This window comes from Esox lucius, chromosome 3, assembly GCF_011004845.1.
Source record: "Esox lucius isolate fEsoLuc1 chromosome 3, fEsoLuc1.pri, whole genome shotgun sequence".
NCBI lineage: Eukaryota > Metazoa > Chordata > Actinopteri > Esociformes > Esocidae > Esox > Esox lucius.
The window spans coordinates 28,402,374-28,420,768 of NC_047571.1; the positions used below are offsets into that span (position 1 = coordinate 28,402,374).

Consider the following 18,395-nt stretch of genomic DNA (forward strand, 5'->3'; position numbering starts at 1 on the left):
GTCTGCGCTGTATTTGATAGTGATATCGTTGAAGGATAGTGGAGATCTTTGCTGGAAGAACAGTGGGCCCGATTCAAACCAATGACACATCAGGACACATGAACTGCAGGCATTGGCTTATACTGCTGTGCCACTCATCTTGTTTGGGAAGGGAAGGGAGTACAGAGATTGAATGGGGATGGGATGGGAGGAGAGGAATGTGTTTATTTACTGCTGGGCCTCTCTAAGCCTCAACACAGAGGGGTGAGGAGGGTTCACGGCTGTTACTGTATCCAGGAACAAAGATCACTTAAATCCAATGTAGTCATCAGCATCTGTTCAGTACCTTCGGTACCATCTTCCAAGTCAAACAAGACAGGCCTACCTTGCCGATCAAGAAGGAAACCACTTCACTTTGTCCCACATTGAGCTTAGAAATTGAGTAGGAGGCCGTTCCCAGGGTCTCGTCCAATACATAGTTAGCATCCATCAATGTCAACTGAAACAGAAATTACACAAATCATAAAATACAATGTTATACAGAACTGGGCATTTATCTTGATGTGGTGGTATTCCTGCTCATAATAAGCTAACTGACCATCTTACAGCACAGATAGAATACGTGATGTTTGTCAGTGTCAAATCATACAGTGTCACGTAGCTGACAGTGGTCACCTGAAGGGTGTTTTCCTGATTGGGGTCCAGGATGAAATCAAAGGTCTCGTTCCATTTGGGGTGGATGTCATTGTCAATGTGACGCGTACGTTTCCTTAACTCCAGAGCAGCTGGGATGAACAGCTCCACATACGGATCTGGAGTGTCCACTGCCCCCCAGGAACACAGACAAATCATCAGCCAACGAGGACAGACGTGAAACAAACGGACACTGAGACAAATATCATGTTTTATGTGCATCACCTGGTCTGGGTTAAATGTGGAAGTAAGATCTAGACTGAACCTTGTGTGCAAACGACAACCAGGTTAATGTAATATTTTCGTTGTACATCCTTCTGAAACCCGCGCCAACCCAGGCGCGCACGTCACACTCACACACACTCATGTAAACACACAGACACCCACACACAGTGTTGCGAACTCACACAAATCTCCCAGGGCAGAACCCTTGGTGACATTCTCAGCTCGTATCACAGTCACTTTCAACCGGTGAGAATACTGGTGTTCTACCTGCAGGAGCAAACAGCAGAAGGAACGTCCTATTATAAACTAAAGAACTGGAGACTTTCCAAATGGCGTTGCAAACCCTTGTTCTGGTCACCAAAACAAAAACACATTATTTGCTTTTTTTTGGGGGGTGGGGGGCTCCTTTCAGAATGCAAATGACTGGAAAACATCAAATAGCTAAAGCAAACAGACAGAATTTGACCTTAAAAAGCCTGACATCACAGTCCGTCACACTGCGTGTGTTTATCTATTTCCATACTTAGCTGTTTGTGACTCATAAACCAAGAGCAACTGGATGACATGATAAAAGTGAGGATATAACATGTAAATTACTGTTTGTCTATAATGTCCTTACAATACTTGACGTTTACTTACCACAATATACTGATAGGGGTCTATTGAAGACATTCTTTCTGACGCCAGTCAAGGTACTTTGAATTAAGCAGCTGTCCAGTGAACTTTCAGATTTTGATAATCCCTCTGAATAACACAGCAAATACATTTTAATACTGACGTTACATTTGTAATCAGGTGACAGACAGAAAACAATATATTACTGAATACTAAGCCATAAAAAAAATATACAGTATAATACACACCTATATTTAAATTTAGGTCTACCACATCAGGAGTTTAGGTTGTGAACATATACGTATATATGAACGTATACTTCTCGTTTTAAATCATTCGTGGTGTGTTATGTATTCTGTGTTTTCTTCATGTTCGGAAAATGAGATGCACCGAATAGCTCACTATATAATCCACTGTATACTCTTCTGTATGGCCCATTCCTCTGCAATAATGCATTTTAATGGTTTATTTTTGAAAGTACAAAATCAAGCTCCCGTGTAAAAATATCACAAAGGCCACACTGTAAGGTGCAAACAGCTCAGAAAACAGAAAGGCCAGATTAAAATGAGCTAAAAATATGAAGCGTGGTGGTGGTAGTGTCATGGAATGGGCATTCATGGCTGCCTCTGGAACGGGCTAACTCATCTTTATTTAGGCTGTAACGAATGATGGCTGCAGCAGAATGAATTCTGAAGTGTTTAGTTGCATCTTTGCTACCAATGTACAAAACATATCCGCCACACATTCGGGAGAGTTTCACAATGCAACAGGACAATGATCCAAGACACCCTGCCAACACAACCAAAGAGTCCATTGGGGGCAAAAAGACAAGTCAATCTCCTGATTTAAATCTGATTGAATATGCATTTCACTTGCTGGAAAGGAGACTGAAGTCAGAAACGACCCAAAACAAGAAACAGCTCAAAATGGCTGCAGCAGAGGTGGGAAAACCCTCTCAAAGGATGATACCATTAGTTTGGGGTTGTCAGTGGGTCGCAGACTCACTGTTGTTATTGGATTCAAGGGATCATTGTTCACTATAATTGCATGCCGATAGTTGCACAGAATTTTCACAACTTTAAACTTTCCCCTCAGGAGACAAGACATTTCCACAATTACCCAAAATATCGGTGGGAAAATTGTCCACCAGCATAAACAACATACCAAAATCATGAAATGTATCATAGAAGAATGGTGTTGCATCCCTAGTCTAGGCCAAGATACACTGAATCTGTTATGGTGGTTTGTGATGCCTGTCTCCTTATTAAGACTATTTACTAATTCAGTGGTTCCCAACTGGGGGTACTTGGCCTCTCTAAGGGGGGTACTTGAAAACACTCATGACACCATAGGCTTACTAGTGAAATTAACATGAGGGGGGACTTCAGGGGTACTCCAAGCAGAGCAAGATTCTGTCAGAGGGACAGTAACTGGAAAGGGCTGGGAACCACTCATTTGGGATGCAACGCTATGTTATCGTACCGTTCTGCACGCGGAATTGCGATATGCCGGCCATTTTCCTATAATTTCCATAATGCTTATTGCACTGCATGCTACACTCACACGTAGATTTGTACTTTGTGGGACTGACGTCAGTGATACGAGCAGAAATGCCGGGCGTTTGTTGGGAGTTTTCTCGCAGCGTTTTTGTTGTTTTTGTGTTTCTCACACTTCATATGGGATTCCACACATCTTATTCCCATAAATGGTCCAAGTTTGAAAGACTTCTTGCAAAAAACAGTGGGTTTCATTTTCTTTCTCTTCAACAGATTTCAACCAGACAGCAAAATTGCTGCTGTCCAAAAACGTATGACTGAATTGGCCTTTTCACATAGTACCAGCGGGAAATGTAGCAGCCAATGTCCACTATGTAACTAACTAAATTACCTAGCTTAGTACTAGCTAGCTATCTACCTCTTGAGCAACTGTTGGAGGAAAAGCAGCCAACCGTCACAAGTGTCTTGCTGAGTGACATATAATATTCTAACTGAAATCGTGGTTTCTCACTGCGCATGACCAGAGCTAAAATACAATCAGAGAGAAGCCAATATGAAGAGGCACCGCCGTCCTTTAAACCCGCTGTCTGGGAACATTTTGGATTCAGCGTTCAGTGCGATAACAAGGATAAGAAGACCGTAAACAATAGTACAGTCAGCATGCTGTCGGCTACTCTAGTGGAAACATTTATAACATGATGACATAATTCATACCGAAACCGTACCATACCCACAAATCGCAATACATACTGAACTGTGGGCCCACTGTACTCTTGCATCCCTAATAGTCCACTGTATGGCCCACTGTATAGTCCACTGCATAGTCCTCTGTATAGCCCACTGTATAGTCCACTGCATAGTCCTCTGTATGGCCCAATGTATAATCCACTGCATAGTCCTCTGTATGGCCCACTGTTATAGTCCTCTGTATAGTCCACTGTATAGTGGGGACTGTATAGTCCACTGTATAGTGGACTGTTTAGATCACTGTATAGTCCACAGTATGGCCCACTGTATAGTTCACTGTATAGTGGACTGTTTAGATCACTGTATAGTCCACAGTATGGCCCACTGTATAGTCCACAGTATGGCCCACTGTATAGTGGACTGTTTAGATCACTGTATGGCCCACTGTATAGTCCACAGTATGGCCCACTGTATAGTTCACTGTATAGTGGACTGTTTAGAACACTGCATAGTTCCTTTTTGAAGTAAAAAGTATTTACCAACATTGTAACAGTTTATAGTGCTGTCTTTTTCTCTACTGCGTGTATATTTTAGTCTAGTTTAGTAGATGTGCTGCTACCTTTGTGAGGGAGGGTCGTACTCTATGAATGTTGTAGAGATTATGATGTCCAGTATGCCTAAGTCCTGTATGTATATGTTGGCGTAATGCAATGTTTTCTTCAAAAAGTACATCCTTACAAGTCTTTATGCCACACACACACAACTGGCATTTCCAACTGAATTTTTTCATTTGAATTTATTCATAAATGTACTCATCTGCTAAATGTACACATACAGTCGCCAATATCTCCTTTAATACCAGTTCTAGCAAATGCAGGGATATAGAATCAAGCTGAACAATATTAATAGTCAAGTGAAATGTGATGTACGGTATGCCATTTGTGGAGGGTGTCGGGTAAAAGAAAGAAAAAGTCTACAGTGGGGATACACTCTTCACACAGGAAAAGAGGTTGACCCACAACCAAATGAATCTGTGGTTTGGACGGTGCAGGCTGTTTCTATTCTGACACTCGTTATTTCACATGACAAGGCGATAGCCTCGTCTTAGCTTAGTCCTTTTCAGGAACCTGGTCTACAACACAATTATTTATTAAACTCAATATTTTAACAGCTCCAGGTAGTCCAAGACTCATTGAACAATTCACCCTAGTCTGCAATATCATCATCAGTGTCACAAAATTGTGTCACAACATTGTAACCTGCAAGGGTGTGTGAGCATGCTGAATGGGCTGAATTTCACATCGGCCAAAATATCTTCTACAGGGAATATATTGGGTTGGATATTTCAAGGACATCATTTATAATACAGTTTTCACATTACAGTTGTGTAGTGATTAAAGTGTCTGACGAGAAACTGAAAGATTGCTTTGTGTGAATCCCAAGTTTGCCGTTCTTTTGTTTTGTCCCGGATCGAGAATCTTAATTGCTCCTAGGTTGTTGCTTCAGAGCCTTAAACACTGGAAATGTGTCCGTCCCCATTCTCTCCCATTACAGTATGCATGCTGTACATACTGTATCTTGGGTTGAGTAAACCGATTAGTTTGTGGCTATACCATGCCACACCAACGGATAACCAGGCCTGTTGACTAACTTCCTCTGCAATTTCCCTCAACCTCATCCTCGGATGATTCTTTTGTTCATCTGATGGAGGTTTAACCCTGCCCCAAGTTGAATTGAAATAGTAAACATTAAGGAAACGCTTTTATGCAGTGTAAAATAAAAGTATTGCATTCTTGTTAAGATACCGGAGTTGGACAACCAAACAACTCAGTAGTAGTAATTACACCTTACTCAATGAAGTAGCTATTAACAAAATCATAGTTAGAAGGAAGATGAAAACAATCAGCGATAAAAATGGAAAGCATTCGTTCACAATAGGTTGGATGGTGGGTGTAGGTTGGAGATACTCTTGAAAAAGGAAAATTTCCAATGTTAAATTGGCAGGCACTCTACAGTCCTACTCCAAGGGAGAGATGGTTCCACTAATGGGGAGCAAGGAGAGATTAGGAGTTGCCTTCCCATAAGGATGGGAAGAGACCAGAGGTGGCAGAATGAAGAGAGAAAAATCCTCTTTCTCCAGAACATTTTGTGGTGTCATGTTTCGGTGACCATCGTTGTGATGGAGAGGCATGACGGAAAGAGCTTGTGCCAAGTCACAGATGAACAAAAGAATGAGGGTGAGGGAAATTAAAGAAATAATTACCAATTATAGACTTTGCAGATAGGAGTGTAGGGTTTGATCATTGCCTTAAGGTAGGGAGGAGCAGTTATCCTTCCTGCTCCGTAGGGGAACACAATGGCCTTGTTGTGGATGTGAGCTTCACCTGGATACCGCTGGAGTCTGCTGAGCAGTGGAGTGACATGGAACAACTTTGGAAGGCTGAACATTAAGTGGGCTTAGGCATTCTGGATGACTGGCAGGGGATTGATGGCTCAAGCAGGCAGCCCTACCAACACGGAGTTGCAGCAGTCTGCACATGCCTGCATTAGTACCCGTGCCACTTCCTCCCTTAACATGCAAGAGCATGTAACCTTCCCTGATTTTTCCTTAGAACAGCAGGGTGTTGTCCATGGTTACACAAACAGCAAGGCCTCTTTGTACGGAAATGGTTGTTGCTTAACCGTTTCCACTAAATACCGGAACTTCACGTTATTTGGTAAAGCGCCACCTTTGAATCATCTATTCATAGAAAAGTCTTCCGTGGAGTGTTAACAGGTCTTGACAGGTGCTTCCATATGTGTTCTGGCAAACTTGATGCTTTTGTCAGGTGATCTTGAGCTGAAGCACATCTGAGGCATGGAGGAAGAAGATAATCCATAATACACAAGCAAGTACATAAGAGAAGCAGTCTGAAAAGCAACACATATAAAGTTTTGGAATGGCCTAGTCAATGACCAGACCTAAATCTAGTTGAAAAGGCAAGACAGAGCTTGAAATGAGATTGATCCATCACTACAGGGAGTGTTTGATTGAGCACAACCAGATACTGGTGTTGGATAACTTTGTTCATAAAACAAATATTATACAAACCGTGTACTACATTTTGCTAATGTTGCCTTTTTTTAACATTAGGATTTGGTTAAAGCTCTGATAACATTCAGTAACAAAAATAGAGAAAATTGGAAAGTGACATACTTTTTCACAGCACTGTACATTAATGAGTGGTTCCCAGCCCTTTCCAGTTACTGTCCCTCTGACAGAATCTTGCTCTGCTTGGAGTACCCCTGAAGTCCCCCCTCATGTTAATTTCACTAGTAAGCCTATGGTGTCATGAGTGTTTTCAAGTACCCCCCTTAGAGAGGCCAAGTACCCCCAGTTGGGAACCACTGAATTAGTAAATAGTCTTAATAAGGAGACAGGCATCACAAACCACCATAACAGATTCAGTGTATCTTGGCCTAGACTAGGGATGCAACACCATTCTTCTATGATACATTTCATGATTTTGGTATGTTGTTTATGCTGGTGGACAATTTTCCCACCGATATTTTGGGTAATTGTGGAAATGTCTTGTCTCCTGAGGGGAAAGTTTAAAGTTGTGAAAATTCTGTGCAACTATCGGCATGCAATTATAGTGAACAATGATCCCTTGAATCCAATAACAACAGTGAGTCTGCGACCCACTGACAACCCCAAACTAATGGTATCATCCTTTGAGAGGGTTTTCCCACCTCTGCTGCAGCCATTTTGAGCTGTTTCTTGTTTTGGGTCGTTTCTGACTTCAGTCTCCTTTCCAGCAAGTGAAATGCATATTCAATCAGATTTAAATCAGGAGATTGACTTGTCTTTTTGCCCCCAATGAACTCTTTGGTTGTGTTGGCAGGGTGTCTTGGATCATTGTACTGTTGCATTGTGAAACTCTCCCGAATGTGTGGCGGATATGTTTTGTACATTGGTAGCAAAGATGCAACTAAACACTTCAGAATTCATTCTGCTGCAGCCATCATTCGTTACAGCCTAAATAAAGATAAGTTAGCCCGTTCCAGAGGCAGCCATGAATGCCCATTCCATGACACTACCACCACCACGCTTCATATTTTTAGCCCATTTTAATCTGGCCTTTCTGTTTTTTGAGCTGTTTGCACCTTACAGTGTGGCCTTTGTGACATTTTTACATGGGAGCCTGATTTTGTATTTGCAAAAATAAAACATTAAAATGTATTATCATTATTATACAGAGTAGGCTACATTCTGCTTATAGACTAGCTTATAGTATATAACCAAGACTGCCTTTAAAATTCAACACTGCCTCTAAATTGGAACAGCATTTCAAGTATGTTACAGATATGAAGCAAAGACAATAATATATGTAAAATATATCAAATACAACAATACTGATATACCAAGTTTATATCTTAGGTTTTAAAAATAGGCTATATTTTACTAAACACTCCATGAGAAGTGGAAAATAGATTGATGCGTTTTAAAAATTATTAATATGTTTTGCAAATAAATAGGCTCTAGTATTCAAACCAATAGGCCCCAGTAGGCATATTTAAGTAAATGGGCATTATGTTTGCGCATGAAAAATGCTGTTTGCTGCATCCAGGTATTAGGGAATATGCAATATGTCTGGCTACCTAGAAAGTTGAATCACTTCACTATATAGGTCCTTTTTTAATGTCACCACAGTTAAAATACCTCCCGTGTCATTCAAATGATCTGCAGTCGGTTAAAACTTTGCTGGACGTTTTTTCTCAACCCAGACGTAGGCTTACGCATAGCGACCAAGTTCTTTGCGAGCGATTTTTGACAGCCAGACAGAAAAAAGTCATACAAGTTATTTACTTCTTCGTAAGTGTTTGATTAATCGCTCTGGCTAGTTGGTGTTCTTGCGAATTGTTGGATGCTATGCGCTATGGATGGAGAAAGATATCCTACATGAACAGTTTGATCAAACCTGGTAACAAAATTTGCACAGGGAGCGGGGGCTTCCACAGACCTTTCAAGGGACGTGCTAAAGTTGGAAAAAAGGTTGGGCTAAAAGGTTACGCGGACCGGACGTTGTCGGCTCGCACAAACGGACCACGCGTGCCCATCAAGCAGCAGATGGACGACACACGCGACCGGTAAAGGGCACTCTTACGCAAAGTGACACGTGCTATGCAGAGGTACAACGTTCTATTGTGTTGCTTTAACAGAAGCGTTTTAGCTCATTCTCTAGTCTATTTTTGCGCTTTTATTACTGCCTGTAACCAGAGGCGTCGCTAGGATCACAATACATTCGGGGCTTAGCCCCCTCCTGGGACAAAATGTACAGGGTTTTGAATGTACGTGGAGAAAATGTCGATGTACACGCTAGGGGCCTACACGTCTACATTGTCACCAGTGGCGTTGTTAGCCCCGGACGTTTTATGTATAGTCCCGGATCTCAAACGTACCAAAAAATAATAATAGCCCCTGATCTATTCATCTATAATTACGGTTGCGCATTATGACAATGTAGACATCTAAGCCGCTAGCGTGTACATCGACATTTTCCACATGTACATTCAAAACCCTGTACTTCCTTTCCCGGGCGGGGCAGGAGGATGGGCTAAGCCCGAGTGTATTGAGATCCTAGCAACGCCTCTGTCACAATGCACAATTAATAGATCAGGGGCTATTTGTTTTAGTTTTTTGGGTCAGTTTGAGATCCGGGGCTATTCATAAAAGATCCGAGGTTATAGCCCCGGACACCCAGGCCCTACGACGCCACTACCTGTAACAAAAGCCTACAGTTCAGTGGCTGAGATGGCGCGTGAGGCAAATGGCGTATTTGTATATATCCCTATACATTGAGCTGTTTTGTCATGACACCCTAAAGAAAATATCTTCCCGCTACCATGCTAATAGGGAAAATGATGTGACGTTTTGTAGTCTGTGCGGACTGGCATTACTTTTGCGCGGTGGGACTGGCGTTGCTGCGCGGCCGTTCACGCGCGCTGTTTGAAACATAGGCCACTGTAGGTGGCGCAGTACCGCGGTCTCACACTAAGCTCCAGAGTCTTCCAAAAGGTGGGTTGAGAACTGTCGACCCTGAGCCCGCAACGGCATATCGTGAAACATCTGTGCGTTGAGCAGTCTGAAAGTTGAGCAGTTAAACTAGCCCCAACACGTTTCCTACTTTCGAAGTCAGCTAGATCTCTTGCAGCCATGGTAATCAAAATACAGGGCACTTTGCCATAGAGCATTTTTCTACAAGACCCTAAGCTGATGGGATGTTAATTCCACGTTTGTGTGGAGGCACCTGCTTTCAAATGACGTGGTATCTCTCATTACTCAACTGTTCTTTTGTTTTGGAGAAGTTCTGTATACTGTTTTATAACATTGTGGACAGATATGAAATGTTAAAACACTGGTTACTGTCGACGATGTATGCTTATATTTTAGCCTAAATACAAGCCTACAACAACATATTTGCACACATAGAAAGCAGTAGTGTTTACTTCAGCAAATAGTTGATGGACCGTAGTCATACGAAACGGAGTTTTTCATTTTAATATGCATGCTGTCTATGCTGTAGCCTATGTGGATTTGGTTCTTTTAAAATGCCGCTATATATAATATTTCTGTCCATAAGACTAAGTGCATCAAAATGTTTGACACTAACTGACGTAAAAACAATACGTACACTTGTCCAGCAATGAATGCTAGAATTGATGTCGTCGGAAGTCGACAGGTAGCGTAACCAACCAGTAATTCTCGATGTAAGCTGCCTATGTAGGCTACTACCATGCGAAATTCAATGTGGTATAACTATTGTTGTTGTTATTTATGACAATAAATAATCATTATTTGAATTCAGTATTCTATCAAAATAAAACCTCACCTTTAACGAATGTCAAGCCATCAACCCAGATACTGCATTCCTTCAGTGTATTGCTTATAAAACTTTGAGCTGTCGAAATGTGTGAAACTACACAGGAGCGGAGGAGCAACGCTTGGAAGCTTGCGCTCTGGCGCTGCCTCGCGTCGGTTTGAGGAAGTTCCCTCATTCGTGGATCAGGCTTCGGCACTTTCATTTTTTTCTTAGCTTTTAAGCCAAGTCCTTGAGGATGATGAAAAACTATATTATGAATCAGTGGAGAATGGAGAGCATCCATGCCTTTTAGATTCATAACATACAAGTTTCATATTAATCGTTTTTTATTTACGAATTATTATTTTTAGCTTCAGTACAATAACATAATTTAAAGGATTATATGAAAAATAACTAAAATAATAATTTACGTTGATTATTATTTGTTACATCCTACAGTCTACAGCGAAATCCAATTATTTATTAATTAGGCTACCGGCCTTATGAATATGTTGTTAAACATGTTTATTTACGTGATTATTTTCATTTAGTTGTTAAGTAATCCGAAACACAAATAATTCTGAATGGGATTAGTCAACCCCTTACTATTAAAGCTTTTAGTCTTTCTTTTTTTTTTCCACAGAAACTCGTATTCGGCTATTTTTACAAGGACAGTAAAATAAATCGTGGTAAAAATTGGGGTAATTGTAAAACGATTTGAAACTGATATTTGGATCAAAATCCAAATGCAAAGAGATATTTCTATTTTATCTTTTAGTCAGCCATACTGACAAAATCAGAGTAGCATTGCCTAACTGTTTTATGTAGCCTAGATACATTCAAAAGGATAGAATTTTCAATTTTTCATCTTAGTTGTAAACCTGAAAGTTGATTCCTATTTACTGCATTAGTAGTTTCAAATGTCTACTATTAGAAGAAAAGCAGTAGTTGTCATGATTTGCCTAAAATGTTCAATACATGTTCAATACATAATGAATATTTAGCAACTCATGTCAAATTTGTATTTGTAGGTATTTAAAATACTATTCTGCAAATACAAAAATCAACGAACCATACAACTGATTTTATTATCACACACACAATCATTAGGAGATTATGAACTACAAACTCCAGTAGATTTACTGATAGAAAAAAAAACATATGAAATGATTTTAAACACTATTGTTTGTATTTTGTGGATTTTTAAGTAAGCCATGGGAAGATGTTCATAGTTAAACATATTTTGTTTTAGGTTATTGATTTGTTAGATAAGGTTAGTAAAGCTTTTCTGAAGGAACTAACATGAAGTCAGAAAAAAAGTTTGAGAACAGGTGACAAATTAAACGACAAACCAACATAAAGTGTCTCAGTAAGTTGTTGGGTCACCACGAGCGGCCAGAACAGCTTCATTGCGGATTCTACGAGCCACTGGATCTTCCCTGGATGGGTGAAATACAATTCTTTCTAAATTGTGTTGGAGAGCGCTGTCTAACACGTGGGTTCAAAATCTTCCATAGGTGTTCAGTTGGCTTGAGATCAGGTGACTGCGAAGGCCTATTCAGACCATTTTCATATTAAACCATTCAGTGACCCCTTTTTTGTAACTAGTTTTGGAGAGTATATGTGCGTGTTCGCATGTTTCGGACACACCGCAAGAGTTGAGGGATTGTTTAAAAAATACCGTTTGACCGGCATCTCCGAAAAAAACACTGTTGTTAGCATCTCCATTTTTTTTTTACTTGTATCCAGGTCCGTTGGTCGGCGTTTCCCGATTCAGAGCTGGGTTAAGTCGTACAGATATCTGTCTCTTGTTATTTCGTATTATCATGTGTGGTATTATCGCCCATCTGTATATAACTGAGCACGTTAGCAAGCGGTAAAACCTAACCAACTTGGGTAAAATTACAAAAATCGATGAATAATCGGATGCACCTTGAATGACGCCCTGTTCTGAATGGTTCTGATCCGCCCCTTTCAGTACTATAAATGGAACAGGCAAAGGGAAACGTGTTCAGGAGTGGTCGTCAGCTTGAACTGCGATAATATATATATATTCCTACCGGACTGCGATTCAACAGAATCTTTCGGAATGTATACAGTCAGTATTATTTTACTGTTGATCTTTGGGATCTATTTATGTGAAGGAGGTGAGAATGAATTTAATAGCCAATATCATTTTATCTGATTTATATGCTTGCTTGTAATAACCGTTTGTAGTTAGAACATTACATTGCTAAAGTAATGCCTTAATTCTCATAAATGTTTTGTTTTCAGTGGACCCTTGTTGTTCTCAGCCCTGTGAAAATAGGGGGTTATGTAATTCCAAAGGCTTTGACGACTATGAGTGCGACTGTACAAGAACGGGATTTTATGGAAAGAACTGCTCAACTCGTAAGTAGCCCTAATGCACGTTCTAGCGACTACGGTTGGCGTAGCATACCCACATTAACCTCACGTGTTCCACATTCTTTCCATTCTATAGCTGAATTCCTAACGTGGATGAAGACATTGTTTAAACCTGCTCCAAACACCGTCTACTACGCCCTTACTAACTACAAAGGGCTGTGGAACATCATTAACAAGATCCCATTTTTGAGTAACGCCATAATGAGCTATGTCCTGACATGTAAGTTCAAGCATGAAATATTCATATTTGTCTGAAAGCTTGAGTGAATGGCTTATATTCAAAATATGACATTTACTGATAGGAAGGATGGCGATAAAGAGGAAAAATAAGTAATATAACTGAGGAAATACTTTTCCTGTCATAAACCCTACAGAAAATCATACAGATTACATTATTTGCTTGGCTTCCCAACTAAACTAATAATGTTGCTTTTGTTGATTCTATCCACAGCCCGCTCACATTTGGTGGACAGCCCACCAACTTACAATGCTGATTATGGCTACAAAAGCTGGGAGGCCTACTCCAATCTGTCGTACTACACACGAACCCTTCCCCCTGTGCCAAAGAACTGCCCTACTCCCATGGGAACCGTGGGTGAGTGAATTCACTCTGTTTTATTGGATTCCCCACAACCTACCTTATTTCATTCATTTTACCCATAGAAAAATCTCTCACTCCCAGCTGAAAGTCCAAAGAAATCATGTAAACGTTTATAGACATTGTTATAACTGTCTTTAGTGAGGAAAAACGTATTCCATGAGTGTATGCAAGGAACTACGTTATGTTGATAACATCTTTGTCTTCATAGGAAGATCAGTGCTTCCAGACGCCAAGCTTGTGGTTGAGAAAGTTCTGTTAAGGAAGCGGTTCATTCCGGATCCACAGGGTTCCAATCTCATGTTTGCCTTCTTCGCCCAGCACTTCACCCACCAGTTCTTCAAATCAGATTTCAAGAAAGGACCAGCTTTCACCAGAGCCTTGGGCCACGGCGTACGTCCCTGTTAATCATTAACAAATGAACCGTTGTGTTTCTTTCTTTTTTGGTTGACTCGAACTCAGCCGTGTTCTCTGAAAGGTACTCTCGAATTTCACCCTTGCCCTCCGTGTTTCAGGTGGACTTGAACCATGTGTACGGAGACACTCTGGAGAGGCAGCACAAACTGAGGCTGTTCAAGGACGGCAAGCTGAAGTACCAGGAGGTGAATGGGGAGGTCTACCCTCCGTCGGTACGGGAGGTGGGGGTCCAGATGCATTACCCGCCCCATGTGGCAGAGGAGCACCGCTTGGCCGTGGGCCACGAGCATTTTGGCCTCCTCCCAGGGCTCATGATGTATGCCACCATATGGCTGAGGGAGCACAACCGCGTCTGTGACGTCCTGAAGCGAGAGCATCCCGACTGGGACGACGAACGCATCTTCCAGACCACGCGCCTGATACTGATTGGTGAGTTACAGATCTATGGTCTTAAACTAAGACTACGGCGAGAGAGCCATCCAGCCGTGGCAGAAGAACAGCATCTACCGCCAGTTCATTAGATTGGAACAGATTTGTGTTGGTCAGATTGTAATCGTTTCAGGTATTTATTATGTCCGATGTGTCACCAACTTCCAGCAGAGGTCTCAAACGTCCCTTTTCTCCCTCTCTCCTTCATATCCTGTCTCGCAGGAGAGACCATTAAAATTGTGATTGAGGACTACGTCCAGCACCTGAGTGGCTACCACTTCAAGCTCAAGTTCAACCCGGAACTCCTGTTCAACCAGCGCTTCCAGTATCAGAACCGGATCGCCTCGGAGTTCAATACCCTGTACCACTGGCACCCACTGATGCCCGAAACCTTCAATATTGAGGAAAACGAATACACCTACCCTGAGTTTGTCTTCAACAACTCCCTGGTGACCAAGCACGGCATCAACAACCTGGTGGATTCCTTCAGCAAGCAGATCGCTGGAAGGGTGAGTTGCCTTCCGTTGAGTTGACAAATGTTTTTGCCTTTGTTGGTTTCTTCAAAGCAGACAGTGCTTGCTGTGGTATGGAGTCTGTGGTAAAGCTTGTAGTACAAAGCGAATATTAGACATGCTCATACAGCTTAATTCATCCCATAGTTCATACAGGTGGATATCAGAATAAGAATCACATATTCGCTAAATACATTTACACACAGGTAGCATTTTACTTGGTGATATGGTGCAGCTATTAGTATGCAACATGAATATAGAGACAGAAAACACTACATTTAGGCAAAATTGATATACAATGAGTGGTGAGCATATATTATAATCAGATATGAGCAGTGTGCAAATCCTATACTTTAGTTTATGGTATGTAATGTAGCCATTCAGGTAACTGTTTGGGAACTATGACCACGGTCTTGGCTCTCTCCGTGAGAACGATGGCCTGTTGCTGAGGACAACAGCTGTATTGACTGGGGATCTTGATTCCAATTGGTTCCCAGGTGGCCGGTGGGCGTAACCTGCCCCCGACGTTAGTTGGCGTGGCAGCCAAGTCCCTGGAACACAGCAGGGAGATGCGCTATCAGACCCTGAATGCCTACAGGAAACGCTTCGGCATGAGGCCCTACACCTCATTTGAAGACCTCACAGGTAAGAACCACTGCGAGAGGGTTTGTTTAGTCAGGCTGTTTTGTAATTCGCTTGGTTACCATCTCTGTGGCAGCTGAGGAGAGTGTGAGTGATTATCACCTCAAGGTGTGTTATTACAGTCTAGTGGTCCCAGTGTGCCCTGTCTGTGTCTTGCCAAATAACACCCATAAAGGGCAGAACTCTGACTTGTCATGGCAGGCCCCAATTTAATCTGCTTCGTCTTTTGTAAGTGAATTATCTATTGCATGCCTTTCTTTTGCTGCCCCTGGGTAAATGTTTTTGGTTCATACTGTACACAGCAGGAATCACAAACTGGAGTGTATCCAAGGCTTCAAAAGGCATTTGATTAATCATATTTGATTTGCCTCTACAAAACAAATGTCCACATATCGTGATCCACATAACCTATTGCTGCAGCCTAATTTTTCCTCTCAAATGACATTTTGACTAGCATGTTCGATGTGTTAACCCCCTGTTGTTCTGTTGTAGGAGAAACCGAAATGGCAGCAGAGCTGGAGAACCTGTACGGAGACGTGGATGCTCTAGAACTGTATCCAGGCCTTCTGGTTGAGCGGCCCAGACATAACGCAATTTTCGGGGAGACTATTGTTGAGATGGGCTCCCCTTACTCTCTGAAAGGTCTCATGGGAAACCCCATTTGCTCTCCAGAATACTGGATGCCAAGCACATTTGGAGGGAGTGTGGGCTTTGACATTGTCAACACTGCTTCCTTGGAGAGGCTGGTGTGCAATAATGTGAAGGGCTCTTGTCCAACAGTGTCCTTCAAGGTGCCGGATTTCCTCAGAACATTTGAGAAGGCGTCAGTCAACAATACTGAGACCCAGCCAATTGATGTGAACCCAGGGGTTCTGCTCAAAGAACGGACTTCAGAGCTTTAAAGAGTCAAACCACAAGGTGTTATTTAAACATACTCAGACCTCTTGAGGACAGCGGGGACACGATATGTCATATGTTGTACATTAATTTAACGTCCCCTTGAACTCTAGAATTCTCTGAAATGTTTTAAGCACCTCCTCTTTTCAGGTCCATTGGGTCCTACTCAGTTATATTGGGGTATTTTAGCCTGACATTTTAGGTCCTGAGTGGTTAATACTGCCTCATTGAACAATTACTGCACACATTCACCATTGTTGTTTTTATTTAATGTGGATTTATTTAAGTATTTATTAGTTATTATTAATGTATTTATTAGCTTATTGTATTGGTGGTGATTAAATTAAGTTGCTTGTAAGTTTTTATGTTTAAACATGTATAGCTGTAACACCTTACAGTTAGCTTAACGATAAGCGGATCTGACTAATAAAGGGGAATGCTAGAAGGTGGGAAAGTATGTTGTTCCTTCCCCAAGAGAAGTTAACACTAATTGCTCCCATTTATGGATCGAGCAGAGTTTGACTTTCACATGATAGATGCAAAATGTCTTGTTTGTTTACTCTGAATGCACTGTGAAGTTACATTTACTTGAAGAAAAACATTAATAATTGTGTCTACTTTAGGTCTTGATCTGCCCAAATGAAATATCAGCTGGACTGTATATTCTCGGTCATAATTTGTACATTAAGACAAATATACTTTTTAAATGACTTTTTTATACTGAATTAAATGAATGTTGTTAAGACTAAAATGACTTAATAAAGAATATGATAAAATAAATTAATGTTTGACTGGTCACCCCTCTGAGCCTGGGTCCTCTCTAGGTTTCTTCCTAAAATTCGGCCTTAGGGAGTTTTTCCTAGCCACTCAAATTCAACACTACTGTTGTTTGCTCCTTGGGGTTTAAGGCCGGGTGTCTCTGTAAAGCACTTTGTGACAACTGCTGTTGTAAAAAGGGCTTTATAAATAGATTTGATTGATGTTTGACTTATAAATGCATGTCTGAGAAATATTTACATGCCTGGCATTTCATCCATGACCAATGGTAAAATGCAATTCTGAGCTTGGCAATGTGGGTGGATTGACTTCCTGCCTGTTGGGCCCTGTCTGAGGCCTCCGCCGAATAGGGCCACAGTGTCACTGGACCCCCCTGTCTCAGCCCCAAGGTTTTACGCTGCTTTATTACTGGGCTGGGGGAGTGGGGTCAGTTCTCCTTCTCTACTGTAAATCTAAGGAATACACTCTCCTTGTCTCCTCTTTCATTTAAACATAGGAGGACATGAAGACTTAGCCCACAGCTCTGGAGTACCAGGCTCTGAAGACTCATTGCTATGCTGGTCCAAAGTCCTCCTGGTTGTGTTGCAAAGCCCCCGGTTGTCCCTGTCCTTGTCCATCTGGTCACGCTTCTGACCTGGATTAGGTTTTACAGACCCTGGACACTGCTGTGTGACAACTGCTGATGTAAAAAGGGCTTAATAAATACATTTGACTGATAAGAACATGTGTACATTTACATAGCAATCACAGATGATTCTGACCAATTGGTCCTTGTGTAGGGAATAACAACCACTTATTGGTTTCCCCAAACCCTTACAAGCAGACTAAGCATTTCAAGGGCCTAAAAAAGGTCCTAACATCTATTAATTGGTTCCCCTAACCCTCCACAACCAGACTGAGCACCTCCAGGGTTCAAATGTGTCTGGGAAACATTACAGATACATTTTAAAGTTACATTGGACAAATAAACATAGTAGTTAATGATTCTAACAAAGAAATCATCTAATTACTTGGCATTACCTTAATGCTAATTGTGGCTATAACAACAGTCATGTGAGAGTGAATACTGACACCTTGTGGTGAGAAATAACTAATAGGTTAATCGCCTTCATTCAGTACAGTAGGTAAATCTGTAAACACCCAGACCTTTATATAAGTGTAATGGCGAAGCCAGTGGTAG

The 18,395-nt window shown here is 41.4% G+C and overlaps 2 protein-coding genes across 5 annotated transcripts in view; one reads left to right on the plus strand and one right to left on the minus strand.

Annotated features, from left to right (window-relative positions):
- LOC105028802 (cytosolic phospholipase A2) overlaps positions 1 to 10,671 on the minus strand; it is a 30,692-nt gene extending 20,021 nt beyond the window's left edge. The window contains exons 1-5 of the mRNA XM_013133293.3: positions 10,568 to 10,671; positions 1,537 to 1,641; positions 1,080 to 1,164; positions 655 to 803; positions 365 to 478 (exon numbers count right to left, since the gene is read on the minus strand). Of these exons, the coding sequence (XP_012988747.2) occupies positions 365 to 478; positions 655 to 803; positions 1,080 to 1,164; positions 1,537 to 1,569 (381 nt within the window). The 5' untranslated portion in view covers positions 1,570 to 1,641; positions 10,568 to 10,671. The remainder of the gene's footprint in view (positions 1 to 364; positions 479 to 654; positions 804 to 1,079; positions 1,165 to 1,536; positions 1,642 to 10,567) is intronic.
- LOC105028801 (prostaglandin G/H synthase 2) overlaps positions 1 to 17,218 on the plus strand; it is a 32,590-nt gene extending 15,372 nt beyond the window's left edge. Inside the window, exons 1-9 of one of the 4 annotated variants that reach the window (XM_020045442.3) lie at positions 8,780 to 8,867; positions 12,812 to 12,928; positions 13,020 to 13,163; positions 13,395 to 13,538; positions 13,753 to 13,934; positions 14,057 to 14,387; positions 14,610 to 14,896; positions 15,397 to 15,544; positions 16,034 to 17,218. In XM_020045442.3, the coding sequence (XP_019901001.1) occupies positions 13,037 to 13,163; positions 13,395 to 13,538; positions 13,753 to 13,934; positions 14,057 to 14,387; positions 14,610 to 14,896; positions 15,397 to 15,544; positions 16,034 to 16,443 (1,629 nt within the window). In that variant the 5' untranslated portion in view covers positions 8,780 to 8,867; positions 12,812 to 12,928; positions 13,020 to 13,036 and the 3' untranslated portion in view covers positions 16,444 to 17,218. Of the gene's footprint in view, positions 1 to 8,779; positions 8,868 to 12,450; positions 12,685 to 12,811; positions 12,929 to 13,019; positions 13,164 to 13,394; positions 13,539 to 13,752; positions 13,935 to 14,056; positions 14,388 to 14,609; positions 14,897 to 15,396; positions 15,545 to 16,033 lie in introns of those variants that run through there. The other 3 variants (XM_010901809.5, XM_010901811.5, XM_020045441.3) reach the window with 3 other exon arrangements.
- Positions 17,219 to 18,395: the final 1,177 nt, after the last annotated feature.